The sequence below is a fragment of the Cebus imitator genome, unplaced genomic scaffold (genome assembly GCF_001604975.1).
Source record: "Cebus imitator isolate Cc_AM_T3 unplaced genomic scaffold, Cebus_imitator-1.0 Scaffold541, whole genome shotgun sequence".
NCBI lineage: Eukaryota > Metazoa > Chordata > Mammalia > Primates > Cebidae > Cebus > Cebus imitator.
The window spans coordinates 1,743,125-1,766,684 of NW_016107856.1; the positions used below are offsets into that span (position 1 = coordinate 1,743,125).

The 23,560-nt window shown below is 42.5% G+C and overlaps 1 protein-coding gene across 2 annotated transcripts in view; it reads left to right on the forward strand.

Annotated features, from left to right (window-relative positions):
- The window catches only part of DDR2 (discoidin domain receptor tyrosine kinase 2), a 151,547-nt gene that overhangs the window by 80,015 nt on the left and 47,972 nt on the right, over positions 1 to 23,560 (forward strand). For both annotated transcript variants that reach the window (XM_037733652.1, XM_017515127.2), the window contains one exon: positions 16,229 to 16,337. In XM_037733652.1, the coding sequence (XP_037589580.1) occupies positions 16,229 to 16,337 (109 nt within the window). The remainder of the gene's footprint in view (positions 1 to 16,228; positions 16,338 to 23,560) is intronic.

The following is a 23,560-nucleotide window of genomic DNA, read 5'->3' on the forward strand; positions in this document are numbered from 1 at the left end:
AGTTTTGTGCTTGAAACCCAGGGCCCTGGTGGTGTAGGCACCTGAGGGAATCTCCTGGTCTGTGGGTTTTGAAGACTGTGGGAAAAGCATAGTATCTGGGCTGAATGCACCATTCCTCACAGCACAGTCCCTCATGGCTTCCCTTGGTTAGGGGAGGGAGTTCCCGATCCCTTGCACTTCCTGGGTGAGGCAATGCCCCATCTTGCTTCAGCTTGTCCTCCCTGGGCTGCACCCACTGTCTAACCAGTACTGATGAGATGAGCCAGGTACCTCAGTGGAAATGCAGAAATCACCCACGTTGTGCCTTGACCTCTATGGGAACTGCAGACCAGAGCTATTCCTTTTCGGCCATCTTGCCAGCCACTTGTACGGGGTCTCTTTTATTTTTTTCTGACACAGAGTCTTGCTGCATCACCCAGGCTGGAATGCAGTGGCATGATCTCAGCTCACTGCAACCTCCACCTCCCAGGTTCAAGTGATTTTCCTGCCTTAGCCTCCTGAGTAGCTGGGATTATAGGCCCCTGCCACCCCACCCAGCTATTTTGTATATTTAGTAGAGACAAGGTTTCACCACGTTGGTTGGGCTGGTCGCGAACTCCTGACCTCGTGATCCACCTGTCCCGGCCTCCCAAAGTGCTGGGATTACAGGCATGAGCCACTGCACCTGACTGCGGGGTCTCTTTGAAAAGGACACTGAAAGAGGGCTCCACCCTCATGACCTAATCACTTCTCAAAGGCTCTACTTCCTAATATGGTCACATTGGGAGTTAGAATTTCAATATAGGAATTTGAGGGGAGCAGACAGCCAGTCTATAGCACTAACTGATAAGGCTTCTGAATAGTCCTGGGCCATTTTACATAATGGGGGTTTACTAAGGACACTCTGTGTTGAGGTCAACAGCATAGTTCTTGCTTCTAGGGGTTCTCTGTGGAGGGCCTGTTAGAATCCCCTGAAGATTTTCCCTTTTGCTTTCCGGGGAAGCATTGAGAGGAAAAGGACTCAGCTCCAGTGCTTTCTGCATACTTACCCACTCTGGCCCTTCTGATTAATGTTTGCTGTTCTGCTTTGAAGATGCCTCCCAGGACCCAGAGGGAGACTGTAGCCTCATTTCTGTGGGGACCTTTGGCTGGACTCTCCTAGCTCTCTCAGAGGTGCGAGGCCATGGTTCCTGTAGCCTCAGGCTTGGCAGCAGCTCACCTCTGGTGGATCCAGGATTCCAGATCTCCCATCTGAATAGAACCGGGGCCTCTTTGTCCCAGCGTGAACTTGCGGGCTGTCTCTCTGACTGCCTCTTAACGGCCCCTGCCATTGGTGATTTTCATTCCAGCCATGAGCCAGTGGATCCCTGAAAGCGACTGTGTGGGCTTCTCTCACCATCTCGCTCTGGTCTCGGCCTGGCGGTGTGCTCCTCTGTGGTCTGGACGGGGATGATGAACTTGGGCTGCCCGTTGTTTTTGTTTTGGGATATTTAAAGCAGCCAAAGCTCTCATTACTGTAATACAGTATGTGCCTGGGCTGGAGAAGGAGCAACATTCCTTCTGGATCAGGGCATCTCTGTCCTGTTGTGTTGTGCCCGCCCAGGTGTTTAGAACCATGACTGGTAGAATTTACAATGCCAGGGCTGAAAGGGGCCTTGGAGCTCCTCCATTTTCACTCATCCCAGTCTCCTTGTTTGAATGAAAAGGGAGCTGAACCCATTCTGGGTATAGGACGGCTGCTCAGGCCCTGGGGTGATGAGTGGCAGAGCTGGGACTAGAACTCAGGCTCAGAGGCCAGCTTACTATCATCTGGCTAGGTTTCTGCTTCTGTTATCCTCAGTTGTTTAAGATCCTTCTGAGTCCCCAAACCAAATGAGGCAAATCCATGTAAATCTTAGCACACTGCTTGATACATAGTAAGTGCTCCATAAGTGTTTATCAGTACTCCCGTAAGCCCTGAGACGTGCAAAATGTTCTTGCCCTTCAGGGACTTACAGTCTTGAGGAGGAGACAAAATTTTCACACATACACACTAACACAATTAAGGAGCAATTTAAGTCATTACATCATTGTCTGCTAAGTTTTGGGGAATAGGTGCAGTGGATCATGCAAGAGAAGAGACAGATTATTATGGTCTAGAAGAAGTGCCATGGTGAAAAGAAGAGCTTAACGTGTATGACATCTTTTCAACTCCTGGCAGTGAGATGGACAGGTCAGCAGCCATTCTGGGACACTGCAGAGCCCTCCAGCCATGCACTCATCCACCCAGCACATTCACTCATTATCACCCGACTCTGTGCTCTGCACGAGAATGGAAAGCAGATTATGACAAGATCCTTTCCGTAAGCCTAGCCAGGGAGACAGATATGCATAAAGATATTGCCACTGACAAATTCTGCATTCATATATATTTATATCCTCAAAGCATCATCTGAGCCCACAGGTGGATAAGCAAGTCAGATAGGAGCTCAAAGCAAGAATTCAGAACAGACCAGCAGCTTGTTCTTCATTCTCACCAATCCCTGAGAGCTGTAAACCCTCACAGGGACTTAGAAGACCTTCTAAGGCTCAGTTGCTTTAGCAAAAACAAGCAAGATGAAGACACAACAATGGCTTTAAACTTAATCTACCTCCTTTTATTTTCTGACGTTAGGGTTGGAAGAACAAGGCTGAAGATTGGCCCCGGGACATACAGATTAAGAATGAAGGCTCTCTAGCCCTATACCTAGTAAGAATATGGCGCAGGAGTTCCTGCCTGAATCCCAGAGCCTGAAAGCCTCATTCAGCAGTTGGGTTAGCACCAAGTGTCTGGGATTCCTTTCCCGATAGAAAAGGAAAGCATACATTTACCTGGTGAAAAGGGGCAACTCAAAAACTGTAAGCTCTTGTGCAAAGGGGCTGGTAAATGTGAGTATTCTGCAAGAGGGTTGTTGGGAGGTTAGACCCAAGCAAGGGCATTCTGAGAATGAGATCGAGAAGCCTCTGAGGTGAGCATGGGGCAAGCCCTTGGTGTCACATTTGGCCCTGGCAATGTGGTATTATTGAACTGGGCTAGGAAGTGGAGAGGAGCGGGCCTGGCAGGATGGAGATGGGGGCTCTTATCAGGAGTAGGTACCAGATGCTGGTGACTCAAGGGGAACCTTCCTGAATGGAGATGGAGCCTGTAGATGTTTAATCGCCTTAAACATATTTTCTGCACTGCTTGGTTCAGAGGCTGAACCAAGTAGTAACACAGAAGAGAATGTCCAGCCAGCAATGTGAAGGAAGCATGAAATGGAAAGGGTTAGAAGCTGAACTTCTTTTGATCAATGACATTATTATTTTGGCAAGGATTGCAGAAACTGCAAGTGCTGAGGGAGTGACTTGTTTGGAGGAAGGGGTAGGGACCAGGAAAGGAATCGTAGACACTTGGTGCTAACCCAACTGCTGAATGAGGCTTTCAGGCTCTGGGACTCAGGCAGGAACTCCAGGGCCACATGCCTCCTTGGTATAAGGCTAGAGAGCCTCACTCTTAGTCTGTATGTCCCTGGGCCAATCTCCTGCTTTGTTCTATCATCCCTAACATCAGAAAAACGGGGGTAGATTAAGTTTAGAGCCACTGCTGTGTCTTCATCCTGCTTGTTTTTGCTAAGGCAACTGAGCTTTAGAAGACCTTCTAAGTCCCTGTGAGGGTCTACAGCTGTCAGGGATTGGTGAGGATGAAGAACAAGCTGGTCTGTTCTGAATTCAACTCTGTCTTTCTTTGTCCCTCTCAAAATTGAAGGTCTTCCCGAGCCTTTGGCTCTTTCATCAGCCTGGATGTTGAGACTGCAATTTTTCACGATTGCTTGTTTTCTGTTTTTTTCTTCATGGTCTTTCCTAAAGTCTGTTATCCACCCAGGTCCACTTGTACATCTCCTAACCTCTTGCACCAACCCTGCAGCCATGCCCTGGCATGAAGCTGCTCGCTCACTGTCTTGTTGGTTTTTCCGAATGCTCACATGCACTAGTCATGTAAACCTCCTCCTGGTAAGAAACAAGACTGACTTCTGTTGTCGTTGTGTTGCCCCCAGGTGATTCAAGCTGTCCTGGGCTCACAATAGATGCTTAGCATATGGTTGCCACCTTGACTGCTGACCTTTTTCTTCCTATATACCATTCTATTCATACCACTATTCAAAGAGTGATATTTATAAGCACTTACTATATCCCAGGAATTGTACTATAAGTTTTTTATATGCACTATTCCATTTAATTTTAATAGTGATATCATTTTCTACTTCTAACTGTCTCATACTTTCTACATTGATAGAAAAGTATCCCCAACCCAGAGGCTAACTAGTACCTGGCTGTTTTAGAAGTGCCTGACCCGTAACATTTCTGAAGTTATCACTACAGGATATGGCTGCCAAGGCCTGGGAAGAGAAATCCTTTTTGTCTCTGATGGTTTCAGGGATGGTGAGAGGTTTCCTGTTTCTTTGCGGCAAAAACGCCAGGGTAAGCCTTGATCTCCTGAGTCTTGAGTATGTTAAGAGAAAGGCACTAAGGTTGCTCTGCCAAGGGCAGACCCTGCCTGGTGTCTGGGAAGTTGAGCCCAAGCTTCTCTCCAAGGAGGGTCTCCTGCAGGGATCAGGAAGGAGGGTCTATTGGCATCACACATGATCTCTTCCGGGTTCAGGAGCGTTTCTCATAGCTAGGTGAGACAGGATTGGTTGATGTCTCAATGATGCCATGTTGGCTGGGCTGGCACTAAAAGTAGGCAGCCCTTCAGAGCCATGCGTTCTTCCAAGGCAGCACAGCCATAACCGCAAGAGTGGGATGGTCCTGGTGGAAATGGCACAAACGAAACAAGGTCCTGAGCCTTGTGGCTTTGAGTGGCTGAACCGAAAGGTTCCTGGGGTAGGAGCACTCTCACTTGCAGTATTGATCAAGCAGGGCAATCACATCACTGGCCCACAGAAGTGGCCACCCCTCAGTTCTCAGCCCAGGCTGATTTCTGCTCTGCTGGTTCCTAGGAAAGCACTTGGGTCTTTCATGACTGCTGAAGCCCCAGGCACTTTCTCCAGAGGCAGCATCACTCACAGGAGGCACCAAGCAAAATGTCCTGGTCAAAGGCAAGAAGTTTGTATTGTTGTTCTTGCCTATTTTATTATCATTTAAATACCTGCCAACCAACCTACAGATGTTCTTTGAGTACTTACTATGTAGGTGTTAAGGGATACAAAAATCAGGGTATGGCTAGGGGTGGCATGCTTTTTGCCCCTAACTTGTAAATTTATTGAGAACATGATGGCCAGACACAGTGGAAATAAAAGAGAAATACAAATAAATGGTAATATTTATGAGACGGACACTGTTCTAGGCACTTCTTATGTGTTAACTCATTTCATCCTTACAGTATTCCTATGGGCAGGTGCCAATATTACTCCTATTTTTTTTTTTTTTTTGAGATGAAGTCTTGCTCTGTCACCCAGGCTGGAGTGCAGTGGCACGATCTTGGTTCACTGCACCTCTGCCTCCTGGGTTCAAGTGATTCTCCTGCCTCAGCCTCCCGAGTAGCTGGGACTACAGGCACGTGCCACCACGCCCAGCTAATTTTCATATTTTTAGTAGAGATGGGGTTTCAGTGTATTAGTCAGGCTGGCCTTGAACTCCTGACCTCATGATCTGCCCACCTCGGCCTCCCAAAGTGCTGGAATTACAGGCACGAGCCGCTGTGCCTGGCCTATCACTCCCATTTTTACAGGTGAGAAGACAGAGGAGCCAAGGTTCAAGTGTGTGCCCAGGTGCATGCTGCTGGTGAGAGGTGGAGGCAGGTCTCAAACTCAGCAAGTCTGGTCTCAGAGAAGGTGACTCATAAGGAACAGCAAGGGAGGTAGGAGGCAGAACATGGGGTGCAGGAGCTCAGAGGGTGGAAGCAAGTAACTTCAATCTGGTTTAAAGAAACCAGTTGTCAGAAACAGACAGGGCCTAAAGAAGGTATGGGTGGCTGAGTTTTAGGAAGGAAAAACAGGAAGTTGGGCCATTAGGGGTAGCGTGATAAGACAGTGAGTGCCAGACTGGACGACCAGGGGCCTGGCCTTGCCTGTGAGCAGCTGCTCCCCTGGGGAGGTCACTCTGCTTTTTGGGCTACCTTATTTTTCTCACCTCCAGTTGGAGAGAATTGGGAAAGATGAGATGTCAGGTCCCTTCAAGTTTTCACCGTATGGTTCTATGATTTGAGGGCTGGTATGTTTCTTTGGTTGCTTCCAAAACCCTCTGACCACAGTTCCTTAGGCTGATCCTCTCATGCCCTGTAACGTGGACAGATGGCCGTCCGCTTACCGTCACATGCTTCCGAGGGCTGCAGAGCCTTGGACAGAGGGTGCGGTAAGAAGGAAAATGAGAGAAGCTGGTTGGGAAAGACACTCACGTGCAGAAAAGTTTCCAGCGAGTCAGAGGTGAGAGTAAAAGATCCAAATGAAAAACCAGAGATGGCCGGGCGCAGTGGCTCACACCTGTAATCCCAGCATTTTGGGAGGCTGAGGCGGGCAGATCACGAGGTCAAGAGATCAAGACCATCTTGGCCAACATGGTGAAACCCCATCTCCACTAAAAATACAAAAATTAGCTGGGCATGGTGATATACACCTGTAGTCCCAGCTACTTGGGAGGCTGAGGCAGGAGAATTGCTTGAACCCCAAGGCGGAGGTTGCAATGAGCCAAGATCATGCCATTGCACTCCAACCTGGAGACAGATCGTGACTCCATCTGAAAAAAAAAAAAGGCAGAGATTGCTAGAGCTCAGCAAGGTTGAATAACTTGTCTAAGGTCTTAGCAGCCCGAAGGATACTGGATTATAACACTTCTAATACATTGTTTGGTATTTGGAAAATACTCTGCTTTCAGTTTGCATTTTCTCTTCTTCTTCTTCCTCCCAGTAATCGAATGAAGACATTAGATTTGATGTTTCTAATGTGTGTAGTACAGACAGGAAACTAGGTGAATGTTACACAGTCAATGCTCTGTGACCCCATTCTGCCCCTGGAAGAGGGGTGTTTTCTATAATAGTGATGTGGCTCAACATCCTCTTCTCTTTCTAGAAAGGGAGTGAGAAAATGAGATAGCCATCTAGCACTTTCCCCTCTCACCTCTTTTACAAACTCTAGCATCTCATTTTACAACGAAATGACTGAGGTGGAGGGGAGCAAAGGGCTCTTCCAACAAAGGCAGAAGTGGAGCTTGCTGTTTCATCCAGTGTGGGTCACCTCAGGTCACCTGAGGCACATCCTGTGTTCCCAGATACTTACGGATGGGGTCATTTGGGGCCTTTGGCTTCACACCGAGGGGTTGCATTTTGAGAATCACGAGGTTGGGACTCTCAGAGGAAAACTGGGAGTCAGGAAAACTTCAGCAAATCCTCAGGAATCGAAACAGAACATGAGATGAGGATGTCTGGGACAGCTCTGCTGTTTGTTTCTGTATGTGTTTGGGGGCCCATCTCTTGCCAAAACCAAGCTCATTTCTGCATTTTTGTTTGCTTAATATGAAATACTCCAAAATTGCTCTTCATATTTGTTTAATCTGAAATGAAAATGACTCAGCAGATAGGAAAAACAAGATTTAAATGCCCTGATGGCCCCTGAATTAAAGTACATAGCCCTAGATCATGGGGGTGTTCTTCTCCACACCAAACCTTAATCTTCAACACACAGAAATGCAAGTGCCACACACACACACACACACACACACACACACACACACACACACACACACACACACATTGTGTTTGCCTGCCCCAACTCAACCTCACTCCATTTATCTTTTCCCCTTCACACTCCAGCCTTTTCAAGGCCCCACCTTTCTTGCAGGGGAGGCGTATTTGAGCTTAGGTGGAGGGGCCTGGCCTGACCTGGGCTGCAGTCCACAGATGATTTTCCAGGAGGGCCAGCACTTCCTCTCCATTCCAGATCACAGGCTCAGTGTCAAGATCCCTGTAGGAAATCTGAATTTTCATTCTTCAGCAAAGTTGAGGCCACCTCAGATTGTCCCTAGCTTTTGGATCTGGAAAAATGGACTCTATGGAGAGAATGACCATATACCAAATCAGACGTGTCTTGCCTTGTACACCAGCTATATTCCTGAAAAGTTGGGTATAAACTGAATCTTGGTATGTTGAATCAATTTTGAATATACTGAAAAGATTTGCTATTCAAAGGAACCCAGCACTGTATTCTTTTGTAAAGGGAAAAATTATTTTGTAATGGCTGCTCACCCTGTGATTTATGAGTCTGGTAAGCAGTTGGAACATTTTTGTATACTGAGTGCTATTTTAAATGTACTGTGTGGGATTTGTTATTCAAAGTTACCCGGCATTGAATCCTTTTGTGAAGAACTATTCTGTAGTGTAGATAAACATTTCATGATTTATGAGTTCGGTAAGTTTAAGCATTTCTTAAAGTGGGATATACCCCTAGTTCTACTTCAGAGAAAAGAGATGTTTTTTCGCTAATGCTAGAGCAAAAGGTCCAGGAGTTGCCTTCTCTGCTTACTCTCCTTATCATCACTGGAGTGGAAATGATGGAGGTATTTTTCTAAAGAAACGTAGTTCACTATTATAGCTACATTTCAAAGGTGTTTCTCTCCATATCCATATCATTCAAATATGTATTTATATATACATATATGTATATACATACATAATGTATCATGTATATTTAGATCTAAAGTAAGAAACAGACATTGCAGTAGGGCTTATGTTCTGAACCACTGAAGGGCTGCTATTTCCATCATACAGAGTGCTGGGCCTTGCTCTGCGATCACCAGGAGTATAAGCCAGGCGAGGGGGAGACTTCACTCCTTCCTCACCCTTGCTCGCTTGGCAGCTCAAAAATCATTTCAGCACTCCTCTCCCAAGGTTCGTAGCTGTGTCCCCACACCATCCTATTTGAGCACCGGTGTGACGCTTGTTTTGGGAAATGATCTGATTGCTAAGACAGTTGGAAAAGAGAAATGTGGTGTCATGTGTACAACCAAGAGCTGACCTAGGATGACCACATATTCCTTGGCTCACCCACGAGCCACATATTCACTGAAGTTCTCATAGGTAGGAGCAAATCCTGCCTGTGAGAACCCTACGTGACTGGAGCTGTGTCAGGTAGAATGTGCAGGGAACTTGCCCTTTCACTATGATTTGGCCCTGACCGTGTTTCACAAAAAGGCTTTTGGAAGCTCACCCAAGTACAGAGAGAGATCATTTGTGAGACGTTTGGCCTCTCAGACTCTTGCTTTTTTCTTTACTGGAGAGCTGCTGATTTCTAGTTGTGACTGCCATGCTCCTGTCTACCTGATCTTCCATTTTGCTTCCTGGCTTCCTGGTGGCTTTTCCAGATCCCAGTGGGGGCAAGTCCTGAGATGGAGAGCTGGTGGTCTTTTGTCAGATCTGGGAGGTCTTGGACCATGACTTCCTTTGAAATCAATTTGGAATGTCCATCCACCTTGGCCAGGGAAGAGGATTTTGACTGTGAAGAGGGAAGTGGGTTCTTTGCTACAAAGGACATATTCTCTCTGAGCCACATGTTCCTTGATGTTCTTTGGCAAATATTGGGCTGTGGGCCTAGAGACACTGACCTTGGAGTCAGGGGAACTGGGATCCAGTTCTAACTCTGTGGTCTTCTAACTTAGTGACCCAGGCAAGTCAAAATTAATCTCATTTCGATATAGAGATATGCAAGGTCCTTGACCTTAAATGACTCATGGTCTGGCTTGAGAAAAAGATAGGTAAAGAAGCAAACTCTAATTCAGCACAATGAACGGGAAGCAGCATCCAGACCAGGTGAAACAGCCTCAACTGTGGGTGAAGTGGCTTAGTGTTGTACTTTTCTACTTTGTCAAAAGGAGATGATAATTTCTCTCCACAGGATTGTGGTGAGGCTCGATGATATAATGCATCTGTAAGTAACTAACAAAGTACAGGAATTCTAAAATAGAAACAGGCAGTAATTCTCAACTGTTTTCTTCTTCGTCTCTATTCATGTGCAAGATATGCCAACCAATAATACCTCTCAATACAACAAGTGATTCTTGAAGTATAAGGACGTGTTCCCCCCATACCTCCAACTCTGGGAAATGCACAGAAAGCATCCTTGAGATTCTGATAGCCTGCTTCCAGGAGAAATGCTTTGTTTTGTTTTGTCAGAAAAGCTAGTATAAATGACATTAGCAAGGAACACATTTTCCTTGTTGAAAATCAAAACATTACAAATAAGGCTCAAGTCTCTCTTTGTTCAGCATTCACAGTCTCCTCTGACAATGCTGCAGTCCGTCTCCTAACTCCATCTCTGAGGGAACCGCTGCTGTCAGCATGGTGTTTCATCTTCCAGATCTTTTATATATGTAAATGAACATGAGTGTGTGTGTATCTATCCATAAAAATATATAATGTGCTTTACATAAATGTCACAACCTTCTTGTTCACCTGAAAACATGTCATAGACCTCAAACTTTGTAACTGTGAGTAACTCTAACTCATTCATTGTTACTATTGCTTAGCATTTTCCAGTAGGAATATACTGTAGTTAATAACATTATCCTAATGGTAGACATTTTTCTAAGTTTTTGTTATTAAAAAATATATTACAAAGCACTTTTTTGTTGGGTATGCCTTATTGTGTACACATGCAAGTCTTTCTAATAATCAGTGGGATATATAAATCATAGTATATGCATTTTTATTAAAATTATCTTCTAATTTATATATCCAACAGCAGAGAATGAGAGTATGCATTTCCCCATATTATTACCAAATTTTATATTGTCACACTTAAAAAATTTGCCAATGCCACGTAAAACTGGCATTCAACGCTGCTTTAATGTTTGTCTTTGTAACAGCTAGTGAGAGTGAATACTTTTACATGTTTACAGAATTATATTGTCTCCTGTGTTAAATGCTTTTTATTTACTTGGCCCATTTTTCTAATGGCTTTTAAAAAATGATTTACAGAGATTATACTAGAAGTTATTTCATTAAACAATTTCAAATATTTATCTTAGACAGTTGTTTACATGTTATGTTTATGTTGTCTTTTGGTCTCAAAGAGGTTTTGAATTTTGATGGAAACATTTATTATTCTTTTTATTCCTGGATTTTGCTTTTCGTATCTTATTTGTGCAGACCTTCCTTATCTCTAGCTCATAGCAAATTGTTTAAGATTTTCCTTGAAATATTCTTATGGTTCCATTGTGACATTTGGGCTCTTCATTTTTGTGAGGTGTAGATATACCTTTATTTGCTTTTGAAAAGGCTACTAAAGCATCTGAAACTACTAAGTTGAAATGGCCCCTTCCTCATGTAGTACATTTCCATTTATTCATGAGTCTTTTCTGGGTTGTTCATTCTCTTCAATGTTCTGCTTATGTATTTCTATAGCAATTGCATACTCAGAGAGGTCTTTGCTGGCCACCTTACCTAGAATAGCTCTCACTCCCTTTCTATTGTATTACTCTACTTCATTTTCTTCCCTGTACATATATTTCTTTAAAATTCTTCTTCATTTACTAGTTTGCTTCTGTACTATAAGTTCCATGTTGGCAGGAACCTTCTTTGCCTTTTTTACTGATGTGCTTATAACCTATAATAGCATCTAATAGATATTTACAAAATAGTTGCTAAATGAATGAATGAAGGCCAATGACTTGAGCAGTGGTATTTGCATTTTGCGTTTTATTCCTTAAGGCTTTAATGAACTGTCAAAGGGATTTGTACTACTCACTAAAGAAGTAGGTAGAGAAGGGCTTTTCTAATTCCTCTTCCCTGTATGCTTTTGGGTTCTCTTCACATGTCACATTGTTTAAATATTGAACCCTTGGAAAGACTCATTCAAAGTGCAGAAAAGGGTGATTCTGCTTACCATAACCTTTAGAGATACTTCCTTTTAGGGTATGGCATTTAGAATGACCAGTTGTAGGCTCAAGACAATCATTAATTCATTCTACAAATACTTATCAGGCATTCTGGTAGCGTTGAGACTACAATATGAATAAAATAAACATGGAGCTTGTGTGTGTTGGGGGGGATACAAATTAAACAATTACAGCAATGAATATATAATGAGAAACTATGATCATTTCTATATAAAAAATTATGATTTTAGAGCATGTAACAATCCAGGGGATCAGAGAATATTTCACTGAGAAAGTGACCATTTAATGGAGATTTGAACTAGGCAAAGAGAGGAGAGAGACTTCTTGGCAGAGGTCCTTAGGCAAAAGAAAATGGAAGAGGAAAGAAGAGAAGCCCCAGTGTGACTGAGGTGGAAAGGATGAGGAGGGCAGCTTTGGTGAGGTAGGTGGAGCCCAGACCAAAGGATGACACAGTGTGATAATGGGCAAAAACAAAAAAGAGGAACGACAATAACAAAAACGCATGTGGATTTTGAAGTAACACAAACCTTAGGTTCACATGTGAGTTTGGTCGCCTGTCAGCTGTGCAACACGATGAGCTTTAACCTCTTTCTCCTTAGCTTTTTTATTGTTGAAAACAAACCTCATAGAGTTACTGTGAATATTGTATGAGATCATCTCTGATACACAGTAGATCTACATGGTATAGGTATAATACTTCTAGGTGCTTTACAGTGCTCTGTTTGTTAGCTGGCATGCATCTAATTTTAAGCAAAACAGAAAAATAATTACCACATTTGGAGATTCACAGCTTGAAGCCCAGCAACAGTTTCAAAAAGAAAATTAGTCAACATTTTTTGAACACTTAGTAGTTTGGCTTAGCTCAGTTAAAAACCATTTTTGAGCACCTACTTTGTACACGATATAAAGTAATGCTTTGGCAATATAAGAATAAGCCATTTTGAAGTTAATGATTAAGTGGATAATTTTACAACAATGTTGTGAAGGATCCAATAGAGTTAAATTAAGCCTGTGTTTTGGTGAAGGAAAGAAAGGAAAAGAAGTGTGGGAGACATTCTTTGTAGAAGGAATTATTAGGGAAAGTTATGGCGGGGAAGAAGTTATGGCCAGTTACCCATGAGAGAGGTGCCACAGGAGAGAGACAATCCTAGGACTCTTATGCAAAGGACGGCTAGGAGAGGGTGGTGAGCCAGGGCAGTCCTGGGCCTCAGCACTTACTGAACGGCTGCTTACAAAGGGCTCAGGTCTCTGTGGAAGGACATCCTGGATTATGGTCAGGAGTTAGTGCTTGACTATAGTCAAGACCAATGTCTCCAGGATTCACCTGTGTGTTTCTTTCTCTGGGTGTGTTTATTTAGGGACTCATTTGTGGAAATAGTATTCCTGCTGCTGGAAGTGACTAGGAACACTGAGACATGTGTTTATCTTATCCAAATCAATACCATGAAACTATGCCCGTCATCCTTTGTAGTTGTGGTCATGCACCCCTCAGCCCCCCACTATGGGACCATTTAAATTTTCTGTGTTTTATTTGCTTTGGATCCATCCCCTTCAGACAAAACCATCTGACTATATTGCCTCTTTTTTTTTTTTTTAACCACTCTGGGTGTGTCAGGATTATACTGCTTAGAAATTGTCTAAGAAAGCTTCTGTTTTCTGGAAAAAAAAAAGTGCCTTACTCATGTCATCCTCCTATTTATTTCATCCCTGTTATTGCCAATTAAAGTCTTGTGCATCCTTCAAGAACCTTGTCAGACATATATTTCGCCATGAAGCCTTCCCTAATCACTTCAGCTTAAGGGAATTTCTTCTCCCTTTATTATTTTGTGTTACATACTCTTTCTAATAGTGGATCCAATGCTTGCTTGCTTCTTAGTGTTATCCAGAGGGAATTTTTTTTTTTTTTTTAAAGATAGGGTTTCACCATGTTGGTCAGGCTGATCTTGAACTCCCAACTTCAGGTGATCCGCCTGCCTTGGCCTCCGAAGTACTTGGATTACAGGCGTGAGCCACCACGCCCAGCCTCCTCAGAGGGAATTTTAAAAAAAATCAACTTTGTATTCTAGAACAGCATTTTTTTTTTTTTTTTTTTTTTGTGGGGCTGAATCTTGCGCTATTGCCTAGGCTGAAGAGCAGTGGTACAATCTCAGCTCACTTCTTTCTCCACTTCCCGGGTTCAAGTGATTCTTATGCCTCAGCCTCCTGAGTACCTGGGATTACAGGCACCCACCACCATGCCCGGCTAATTTTTGTATTTTTAACAGAGATGGTGTTTTACCATGATGACCAGGCTGGTCTTGAACTCCTGACCTCAGGTGATCTGCCCACCTCGGTCTCCCAAAGTGTTGGGATTGCAGGCATGAACCACTGCACCCAGCCTTCTAGAACAGTTTTATATTTACATAATTATTGAGAAGATAGGTGCAGGGAATCTATGTATATCCCACACCCAGTTTAGTCTATTATTATCATCTTATATTAACATAGTATGTTTGTCAAAATGAATGAACTGATATGGATATGTTATTATTAACTAAAGTCCATACTTTACTTTGATTTCCTCAGTTTCCCTAAATGTCCTTTGCCAGCATATAACATTGTACTTAGTCATCATGTCTTCTTAGGCTCCCTTAGCTGTGATAGTTTCTCAGACTTTCTTGTTTTTAATGACTTTGACAGTTTTGAGAATTACTCATCAGGATCTTTATAGAATGGCCCTCAATTAAGATATGTCTGGTGATTTTTTCATAAGTAGACTGAGGTAATAGGTTTTTGGGAGGAAGACCACAGAGGTGTCATTTTCATCACATCATATCAAGGACACATACTATCAACATGACTTATCAATGTTGATGTTAACCTTGATCACCTGTCTTGAGGAAGTGTTTGTCAGATTTCTCCACTGAAAAGTGACTTTTTTTCTTTCTCCATTTTCATGCTGCAATCCTTGAGACAAAGTAACTACGTGTAACTTACTCTTAAGGAGCTGGGGAAGGGAGATAGTAATGTTTCATTTCCTTAAGAGCAGATTATCTACATAAATTATTTGGAATTCTTTTGAATGGGAAATATGCCTATTCTCCCATTTGTTTATTTAATCATTAATTTATAGCAGCATGGACTCATGGATATTTAGTTTACTCTTTGGTATATAATTCGATACTACTTTTTTGGGGAAGGGGAACTCATTAAATTGGCTACCGTGTCCCTTTGACATACTCCTATTATCTTTTTATGCGTACATTTTTTCAATCTGGCACTAAAAGGCACTCCAAATCCATCTTGTATATATTCTGCTCCAGTCTTAGAATCAGACATTTTTTCCTGGCTCCTTTTACTGAAGAATGGTTATCAGAAATCAAGATCTGAGCACTAGGTTTGCTCATTGCTACAGGGATGTCATTGCTTCTAGTCTCTCTCAGAGGATGGAACATATGTGTGTATACTGACCCAGGCATATACACATATCTATAAATATTTCCATATGTAACTATTTGTATCCTTATTAAGCTAAACATGAGTTCATGCTGATGTCTCCAAATTGAATCTATCATCATATGAATCACTGTGGGGAAACCTGAAAATACAAAATCCCAGGCATCACTCCAGAGATAATCAGGATAAATATTGAACTTAAATATTTTGCAAGGCAAACATTAAAAGTATCAAATGTTTTTCTTGGTTGAATATTGGAATCAATATTAAGATTATGAAAACATCAGTTTACATGATAAATATAAGTTTTACTTTACCATTATTCACCATCTGGGTATTTATCTTTTTTTTTTTTTTTTTGAGATGGAGTTTTGCTCTTGTTGCCCAAGCTGGAGTGCAATGGCGCAATCTTGGCTCACCACAACCTCTGCCCCCTACCCCGCCCTGGGTTGAAGGGATTCTCCTGTTTTAGCCTCCCAAGTAGCTGAGATTACAGGCGTCCACCATCGCACCTGGCTAATTTTTTGTATTTTTAGTAGAGATGGGGTTTCACCATGTTGGCCAGGCTGGTCTTGAATTCCAGACCTCAGGTGATCCACCTACCTCAGCTTTCCAAAGTCCTGGGATTACAGGTGTGAGCCGCTGTGCCTGGCTGAGTAAGTATTTACCTTATTTTGTTACCTCACTATACTTTTGCTAATGTAAATTTTATGAGTGTGCAATCTAATAGAGTTTGAAAATTATTATATTAGGTGATTATTGGATGTGCCATTCAATTTCCAAAGTCTGTGATTCAAAGTCCCATGTATAGAAGTAAACACTACAGAAACACAAAATTAGCTGTGAGAATTGTATTCATTCATGTTGGCAGTATCTGCCTCACTCATTTCCTCTCCTTTTCTTTCTGTTTTCTTGCTTTATTGGTTGGCGGCAGACTCCAGTTCCAACACCATCTTCTGAGATGATCCTGATTCCCAGAATGCTCTTGGTGCTGTTCCTGCTGCTGCCTGTCTTGAGTTCTGCAAAAGCTCAGGTTAATCCAGGTAACATGGCTATTACTCAGCTATATGCTAGAAGACCAGCTGAATGTTTAAACCCATTGATGTTCAATGGTGGGTCTAAAAGCTGCCAAGAGGGTCTACAAGGCTCTTTTTTTTTTTAATCTCCATGATGAAGTATGATCAAAATAGAAACAAAAACTAATTTGCTTGATATGTATATATTTTAATATTTATAACATATTGAATATTGTGAAAGATTTTCTTATATAGAGCAGGGTGAATTATGAGGGCATTTTAAAAAATGAGAGGTGGTAGAAGGAACCATTCACTTTTGCATCTTCTGGGAAAAACAGGACAGAATTTTTAAGTGTCTTAGAGAACGCCTTCAGGTTGGTTTACCAGTTGTTTCTGGCTGTCTTAGACTTTGATTTTACTTGGATGTCCTGTTATACTTTTGGGATCCTGGTCCTATGGGATCTCAGGCAAGTTCTCTTTTTCCTAGGGTGTGGCCATGCTCAAAATAGATAGGTTAGGAGAATATTTTGAGCCCAAATTTATGGGATTGTTTTGTACTACCTGCATATTTAAACTTTGAATTGAAGTGAATAATTATTTATTACACAATATGCTGTTTAACAGCCTATCCAAAGCTCAGTGTCTTGAAATGAGCATTTATTTGACTCCTAGCTGGGCTTGTTTGGACTGTTCTCTGGTCCTATGTTGATTCACTCAAGTATAACTGGGAATCAGATGGCTATTGGCTCATCTAGCATGGCCGTGGCACTGATGAATGGGGCAACGTGGCTGTGCTCTGTTTCATCCTCCAGCAGACTAGCCTGGGTATGTTTTCCTGGAAATTGCACAGAAACAAGAGCAGAAGCAGGAACATTCAAACATTTTTCAAGCCACTGCTGAAATCGTGTTTAATAAGTCTCATTTGCCAAAGCAATTCATGTGGCCAAGCTCAGCATCAGGGTGGGAGAACACAAAGACTTAGATGTGAAAGGTCTGGGATGCAGGTATTGAAGAAGAATTGCAGTCAGTTTTTTCATTTTGCCACAAATATGAACGTGGAAAAGTATGCACAGCTTAAGTGTTCAATTTCATGAATTTTATAAACTGAGCACATCTAAACAGTACTCGGATTAAGAAACGGAAGTACACCAGCACTTCAGAAGCGCTCTTCATGCTGCCTTCTGGTAGCTTTTCTCACCACCCCTCCAAAGTAGCCATTATCCTGCTTTCTAACAACATAGATTAGTTTTGCCCATTTTTGTACTTTATGTAAATGGAATTATACGATGCATAAATGCTCTTTGTGTCTGGCTTCTTTCACTCAACATTTTGTTTATGAGATTCATCCTACTGTTGCATGCAGTTGTCATCTATTCTTTTCATTGTTGTATATTACTTTGTTTGAATATTTTATTTAGCCAATCTATAGTAGATGGGAATTTGGATAATTTTTAGTTTGGGCTCATTACCAACAAAGCTGCTATAATTATTCTTGTAAAAAAACTTTTGGTAGAGATATGTACTCAGTTCCCTTGAGTATATGCTTGGAAGTGGAACTTCTGGTTCATGTGTAGCATATGATATACTATTCTGCATAACGCCAAAGAATTTTCTGAAGTGCTTTACCATTTTGCCCTCCCACAGCAGTATGTACGAGTTCCAGTTGTTCCAGGCTGTATTTTGATTCTTAAGGGTGCTTTCATTTTGTCCTCTTCATAGCATAAGGGTACATTTGTAAAAATGCTTGCTCTCCTCGCCTCATAAAAGTTCCATGTGCATGGGCTTTTCTTTATATCTTCAAAAGCAAATATGATCAAAACTCCTTAAAATCAAAGAATTATTGGTTGAATAAGCCCAGTGCCTTGTTCCTTTCTCATCATCAGCTCAGCTGTTGTATCTCAGATGCTAACCTGGGTACCATTCTTTCACTTTTCTGCTCCGTATTCCTGTCAATCAACTGTTGATGTTTGGTCGCCTCCTACTACATTCTTCATGCTTTGAGTTCCAAGGAAGAGTACTGTGAGGGCATGGAATGGGGCGATGTTTTGGTGGTAGGCATACTCATGGAGACTGGCATGCCATGAGGACGTTTAAATGACTAAGCAGGAGAGCTGATCTTCTGTGTTAGAGTCTACTGTGGCCCTGGAGCAGGAAATGGGCTGTTTGAAGACAGCAAATAGTCATCTTATTTTTGTTTTTTATTTCTGGTGTCAGGTATTTCTGTTGGCTCTTTCTGTCGGGGAAAAATAAATAGACATCTTAATTTGCAAAGACCTTTATAGGAAAACAGGGCATGTTGAAGGACTAATCCTTCCCTCTGCCATTTCTTTCTATTTTACCAAGTCAAACCAGAGACAAGTGTTTGAGGCAGATGAGAAATTTTCATTCATTATCGGTGATAAAGAGTCTATCGTGAATCCTGAGGCTCATGGAAAGTTATGGCTTGCACACTGCTGAGCATAAAGTCAGTGTATAATAAATGCATGTTGATTTAAGGATGACTTTTTATCAGTCCTTACTGGTGTCAACTGAAAGCTGAATATAATGAAAGTATTGAAAGGTAACTGAAGGTACAGAAAGACTGAGTAAATTCTTGACCAGTTAGGTTTTCTTCACAGGATGGCCACATGATATAACAAATAGAATTTAAGCCAGGAGACATGGGCTATAAGCAAATCCAATATGTAACCAATTATTGAAATACTGAAACATTTTAGTTGGTTATTAGATATAAAATATTGGTTGGTTAATAGTAACTGAGCTAAGCATTAAACTCAATTAATAAAATACAATAAAATAAAAATTAGCTGAAGCTCGTTGTTGAAGATTTTACAATGACTATTGGTCAATAAGCCATCAGTATTAGCATGATTTAGTTGATAACAGAAACACTGAATATGTAGAAATATCAATCTTGGGGTCTCAGCAGATACCAAGAGAGGATAAATAATCTTGTTTATATTTAAGAAATTTTCTACTATTTGAAACCATAAATGTCTTACAGGTTTCATCCATGGAGGCTGCAGAGTAGCGGTGATATGACCGAGATAGTTGGCCGAGGCACGAAGGCAGCAAAGTTATTGGCTCAATGTTCTAAATCATCTGCGTTTTGGCAAAGTAGGCAGTGAGGCAGATGGCGTTAGTGGCATTTCCAGTAACGGCAGTGTTAAAGGCGGCATTGTCAGTGGGCTGCAGGGTAGGCTCTGCAGGTCTCCATGGGAAATGCTGACATGCAGGTGTGTGTACATAGTCCTGAGTTGTGGGCAGTGTTCTCAGCTATCTTCCAGCTGCAACAGTGCGCCAGGAACTGGAACCTAATGATCATTAATCCAGTGGAGAAGTTATTGGAAGAATTTGAGGCAATTTCTGATGTCCAAATCATGGCTCAGAAATACCATTTAGCTAGTGATGTCCAAATAAAACAAATAATCATTCCAATAATTTCTGAAAATCATTTATACAAATCAACAGATGTTTGGAATGTTATTAGTGCTGATGAATGATTTGAAGTTAACTTAGAAAAAAGTATTTAGCTTACTTTTGAGTAACAACTCTAATTATAATCCTGACTTGGTCATAAATTAATGGTGTGATGGTGAGCAAGTTGTTACATGTCTCTTTGTACTTCCTTAATCTTTTCACCTGTAGTAAGCGGGATTAGATAATCTATGTGACCCTTTCTGCTACAAAATTGCTGTAATTTTATGGCATGAGAACTTTATAGCCCATATTGGAAGATCTGATGGGCTTTGAGCTTGGAAATATAGCCCCTGAACTTGCAAGGTTGTTTCTTTGCAACAAAGACGTCTTGTTTCCAACTCCCTACCATTTCCCAGGCTTGGGGATGTGAAATCTGAATTTCAAGAGACTCTTGCCGTTGGGGCTAAGCACATCAGAAACGGCTGATAAATACTTAAAAATTTAAACCTTAAAACTCTGCTTAGTGAGTGCAGAAACCCTGCCCCAGTGTAACCTTCAAGAGCGTCATAGTGCTACAAGCCAGGCTGCTCCAGAGCACCTTTTGCTCTAGAGGCAGGGTCAGGAAGTGGCGTTTCAGGCTTAAGAAATAGCATATGCAATGGCTGAGAGGAGGGAGAGGAACATGTGGGACTCCTGGTGGAGGGTAATGAGTGAGAGAACCAGCGGGGCTGTGTAGGAGACCCATTCCCCAGTGGGATCCTTGAGTCAAGTTTTCCCTTATTTCCAACTTGGACTGGGGCTGCCAAACTTGATAGGAGAACTAAGGGTATCTCCACGGGAAGGGGACCTCTTTAGACTCCACTGCCATGTACAGATATACTGGGCTGCAGTAGTTGTTTGAGTGAACATCAGTGTCAGGCTCCTCTAGGGCTTATAAAACCACTGTCTCAATGGTTGGTGGGAAACTAGCACCTTGTGTTTTTCCAGGTAGGAGGTTGAATGGAAATATCCTGATGATCCTGAAATTCTAGCCCAGTGGTCTGAAGCCCTGGGACCTATCCAGCCAACTAGAGGACTGCTGTGTATTAAAAGCACAGGGGTGCTTGTTCTCACTCTCCTGACTTGGCTTGTGACAGCTGTTTGTGCTTAGGAAAGGCAGAAACATCTCTTCTTCTCAACAGGCAAACCAGGCCTTTAGGATCTGTGGTATGGAGCTGGGGCAGGGCAGTGCTGGGGCTTCCCATTTTCATACCACACTTTCCCCTCATAGGGGGAAACTTACTACCAGTACAGAGTCCTGGGGTGGGAATCCCCCTTTGGTATCCAGAATGCTTCCACTTTGAAAAAGGGTGGCAAAGCCATTCAGGGTTTGGGATTAGGAGAGGAGGAGCTTTTCTCCTCCTGGCCCCAAATTTATTTTAGGTTCACCACTGTGGTTTTTGTTCTTTCCAGTGTCAATCCCACATATCAGTGAGTTCTTAGGGTCAGGCAACTAGAATTCTAGACTATTCATGTTGGAATAGACCTTACAGGTGTCTAAGTCTCCTCTTCATTTTACAGATGAGGAAACTGGGAGTCAAAGCAGGTGAGCGATTTGTCCCTGTTCCACATTTAGCTAACAGTAAACCTAGGACAGGGATCCAGGGCTACCTGTCTCCCACCCCAGATGACTTCCACCTGGCCCTTCAGGGAGCGATGTGCTGAAGTGACCTTTATCTAAAAATCATGTATGTCTGTGCAGCCTCATGGCTCCCTTTCTGCAACTAACTTCCAATAAACGTTTATGGGGGTGAGATGTAACTGAGGTTTGAGAGACAGCCTGAGGCCAAAGAATGGAGTAAGACCAATAAATTAGACAGTGCTCACACCTAGTCTCATTATGCTAAACAGGAAGGCTGGAGCTGGAAGCCCTGCAGGGCCAACTTACCCTGGCCTGGAAGCTGAAGCACCAGGCTGCTTTGGCTCCCTTCCATCACCACTCCCTTGTCTTCCAACAAAGCTGCTGTGTGTTAATTCACCTACATATATTTCCAGATTAGAAACTCAATTTTGTTTCCCTGGGTTCTCATCATTCGTGTTCCCAGAGATGTGTGTGCTGAGAAGGTTTATGTGGCCTCATTTGTGAAGGAAAAGGTGATGCTAGTTTCAGGTTTGTGAAACCAGGCCTGAGGTACTAGTGGTGTGATGTGTGTGTCGGTGGGTGGTGTTGGGGAGTGTGTGTTAGACGGCCTGAGCAGCGCCCTGGGAAAAAGATAAAAGGCTGCCAAAAGATCTCTCTGTTTGAATTTCTCTTACGTGAGCAGTGCTAGAAGCTGTCCAGTTGGCTCTTTCTTGCTGGTGTGTTTGTTTGTTAAGTGTAAGCTGATGCCTGAGAGTGACTTTGGCATCCTTCCTGCCAGTAAAAGAGTCTTTCTCTGAGTAAAACAGAAACTCATCTGCCCCTTGAGCCCCCTTGGTTGTGCCAAAGAGGGAAAAAGAGAATGCAAAACTCGAATATTCAATGAACACTTAATATATTCTGGGTACCACTTTAAGTGGTATCAGAAAATTTAATCTTCACAATAATATTATTATTATATAATAACAGCATTATTCCAGTTTTACAGAGGAGAAATTGAGGCCAAGAAGCATTAGGCAACTTACTCCAGGTTACAGAGAAAGCTAAGTGGCAGAACTGGGATCCAACACAGCTCCAGCAGGCATGCTCTTTTCTTCTACTTCTTCTTTTCTCTTTATTCCGTTTTTCAAATTTCCAACAATGTATCAGTTAAGAGCTTTTTGTTTGTTTTTGGAGAGGGCATCTTGCTTTGTCACTCAGGCTGGAGGGCAGTGGTGTAAACATGACTCACTGCAGCCTCGACCTCCTGGGCTCAAGTGATCCTCCCGTCTCAGGCCCCCAAGGAGCTGGGATTATGCGCATGCACCACCACACCCGACTAGTTTTGGTATTTTTTGTAGAGAAGAGGTTTCGCCATGTTGACCAGGCTGGTCTTGAATTCCTGAGCTCAGCAACCCATCCACCTCCGACTCCCAAAGTGCTGGGATTACAGGCTTGAGCCACCACACCCAGCCACAAGCATGCTGTTGACCTCTGTGCTCTACTGCCTGTGGATGTGAGACTCAAGGAACGTCAGGGCAGAGGAACCCCGGATTCATGGACCAGCTATGCATGGGCTACAGGGACCCATGAATACCCTGAAATTGCATCTCAAACTTAATGTGTGAAGACAAAGTCCATTTGCAGAAGGAAAAAAGTTTTCTGTTATCAGATGTTCAAAAGACGCTGTGACCATTTCCAGAAAAGGCTAAGAATGACTGATTTAATCCAATCTTGTACAAATGAAGAAACTGAGCTTCAGTGAGATAAAGTGATGGGGGAAAACGTGTTTGAAAAGACTATTACCAGATCTAACCAGCCTGTGCCTACTCACGGGGCGAGCATGGTCAGATTTTTGGCTTCTCTGAACCGCAGTCTTCTCATCTATCATTGATTGCTACCTAGGAAGAGAATATATGTAAAGTACCTAGCATAGCATCAAACACACAGAATGTGATTAATAAATGCTAGATCTTCTGTCCTCTTCCTTAATTTTGTATATTGTACTGTGATGATGACAGGCTTCATTAGTCTTACCATTATTCTATACTGTCCTGTATATTTTAACTTAATTATTTAGGCCATACTGTAAAAATATTCCATTTTTCTTTGAGGGCAGACTTCTCTTACTTCCTGGGCTTTGTATCTTGGGATAAAAGGGTTCCAAATGCATCTACTGCATCATCAGCTTTACATCCAAAGTAGCCAGGTGAATTCCTGGTTCATACCCGAA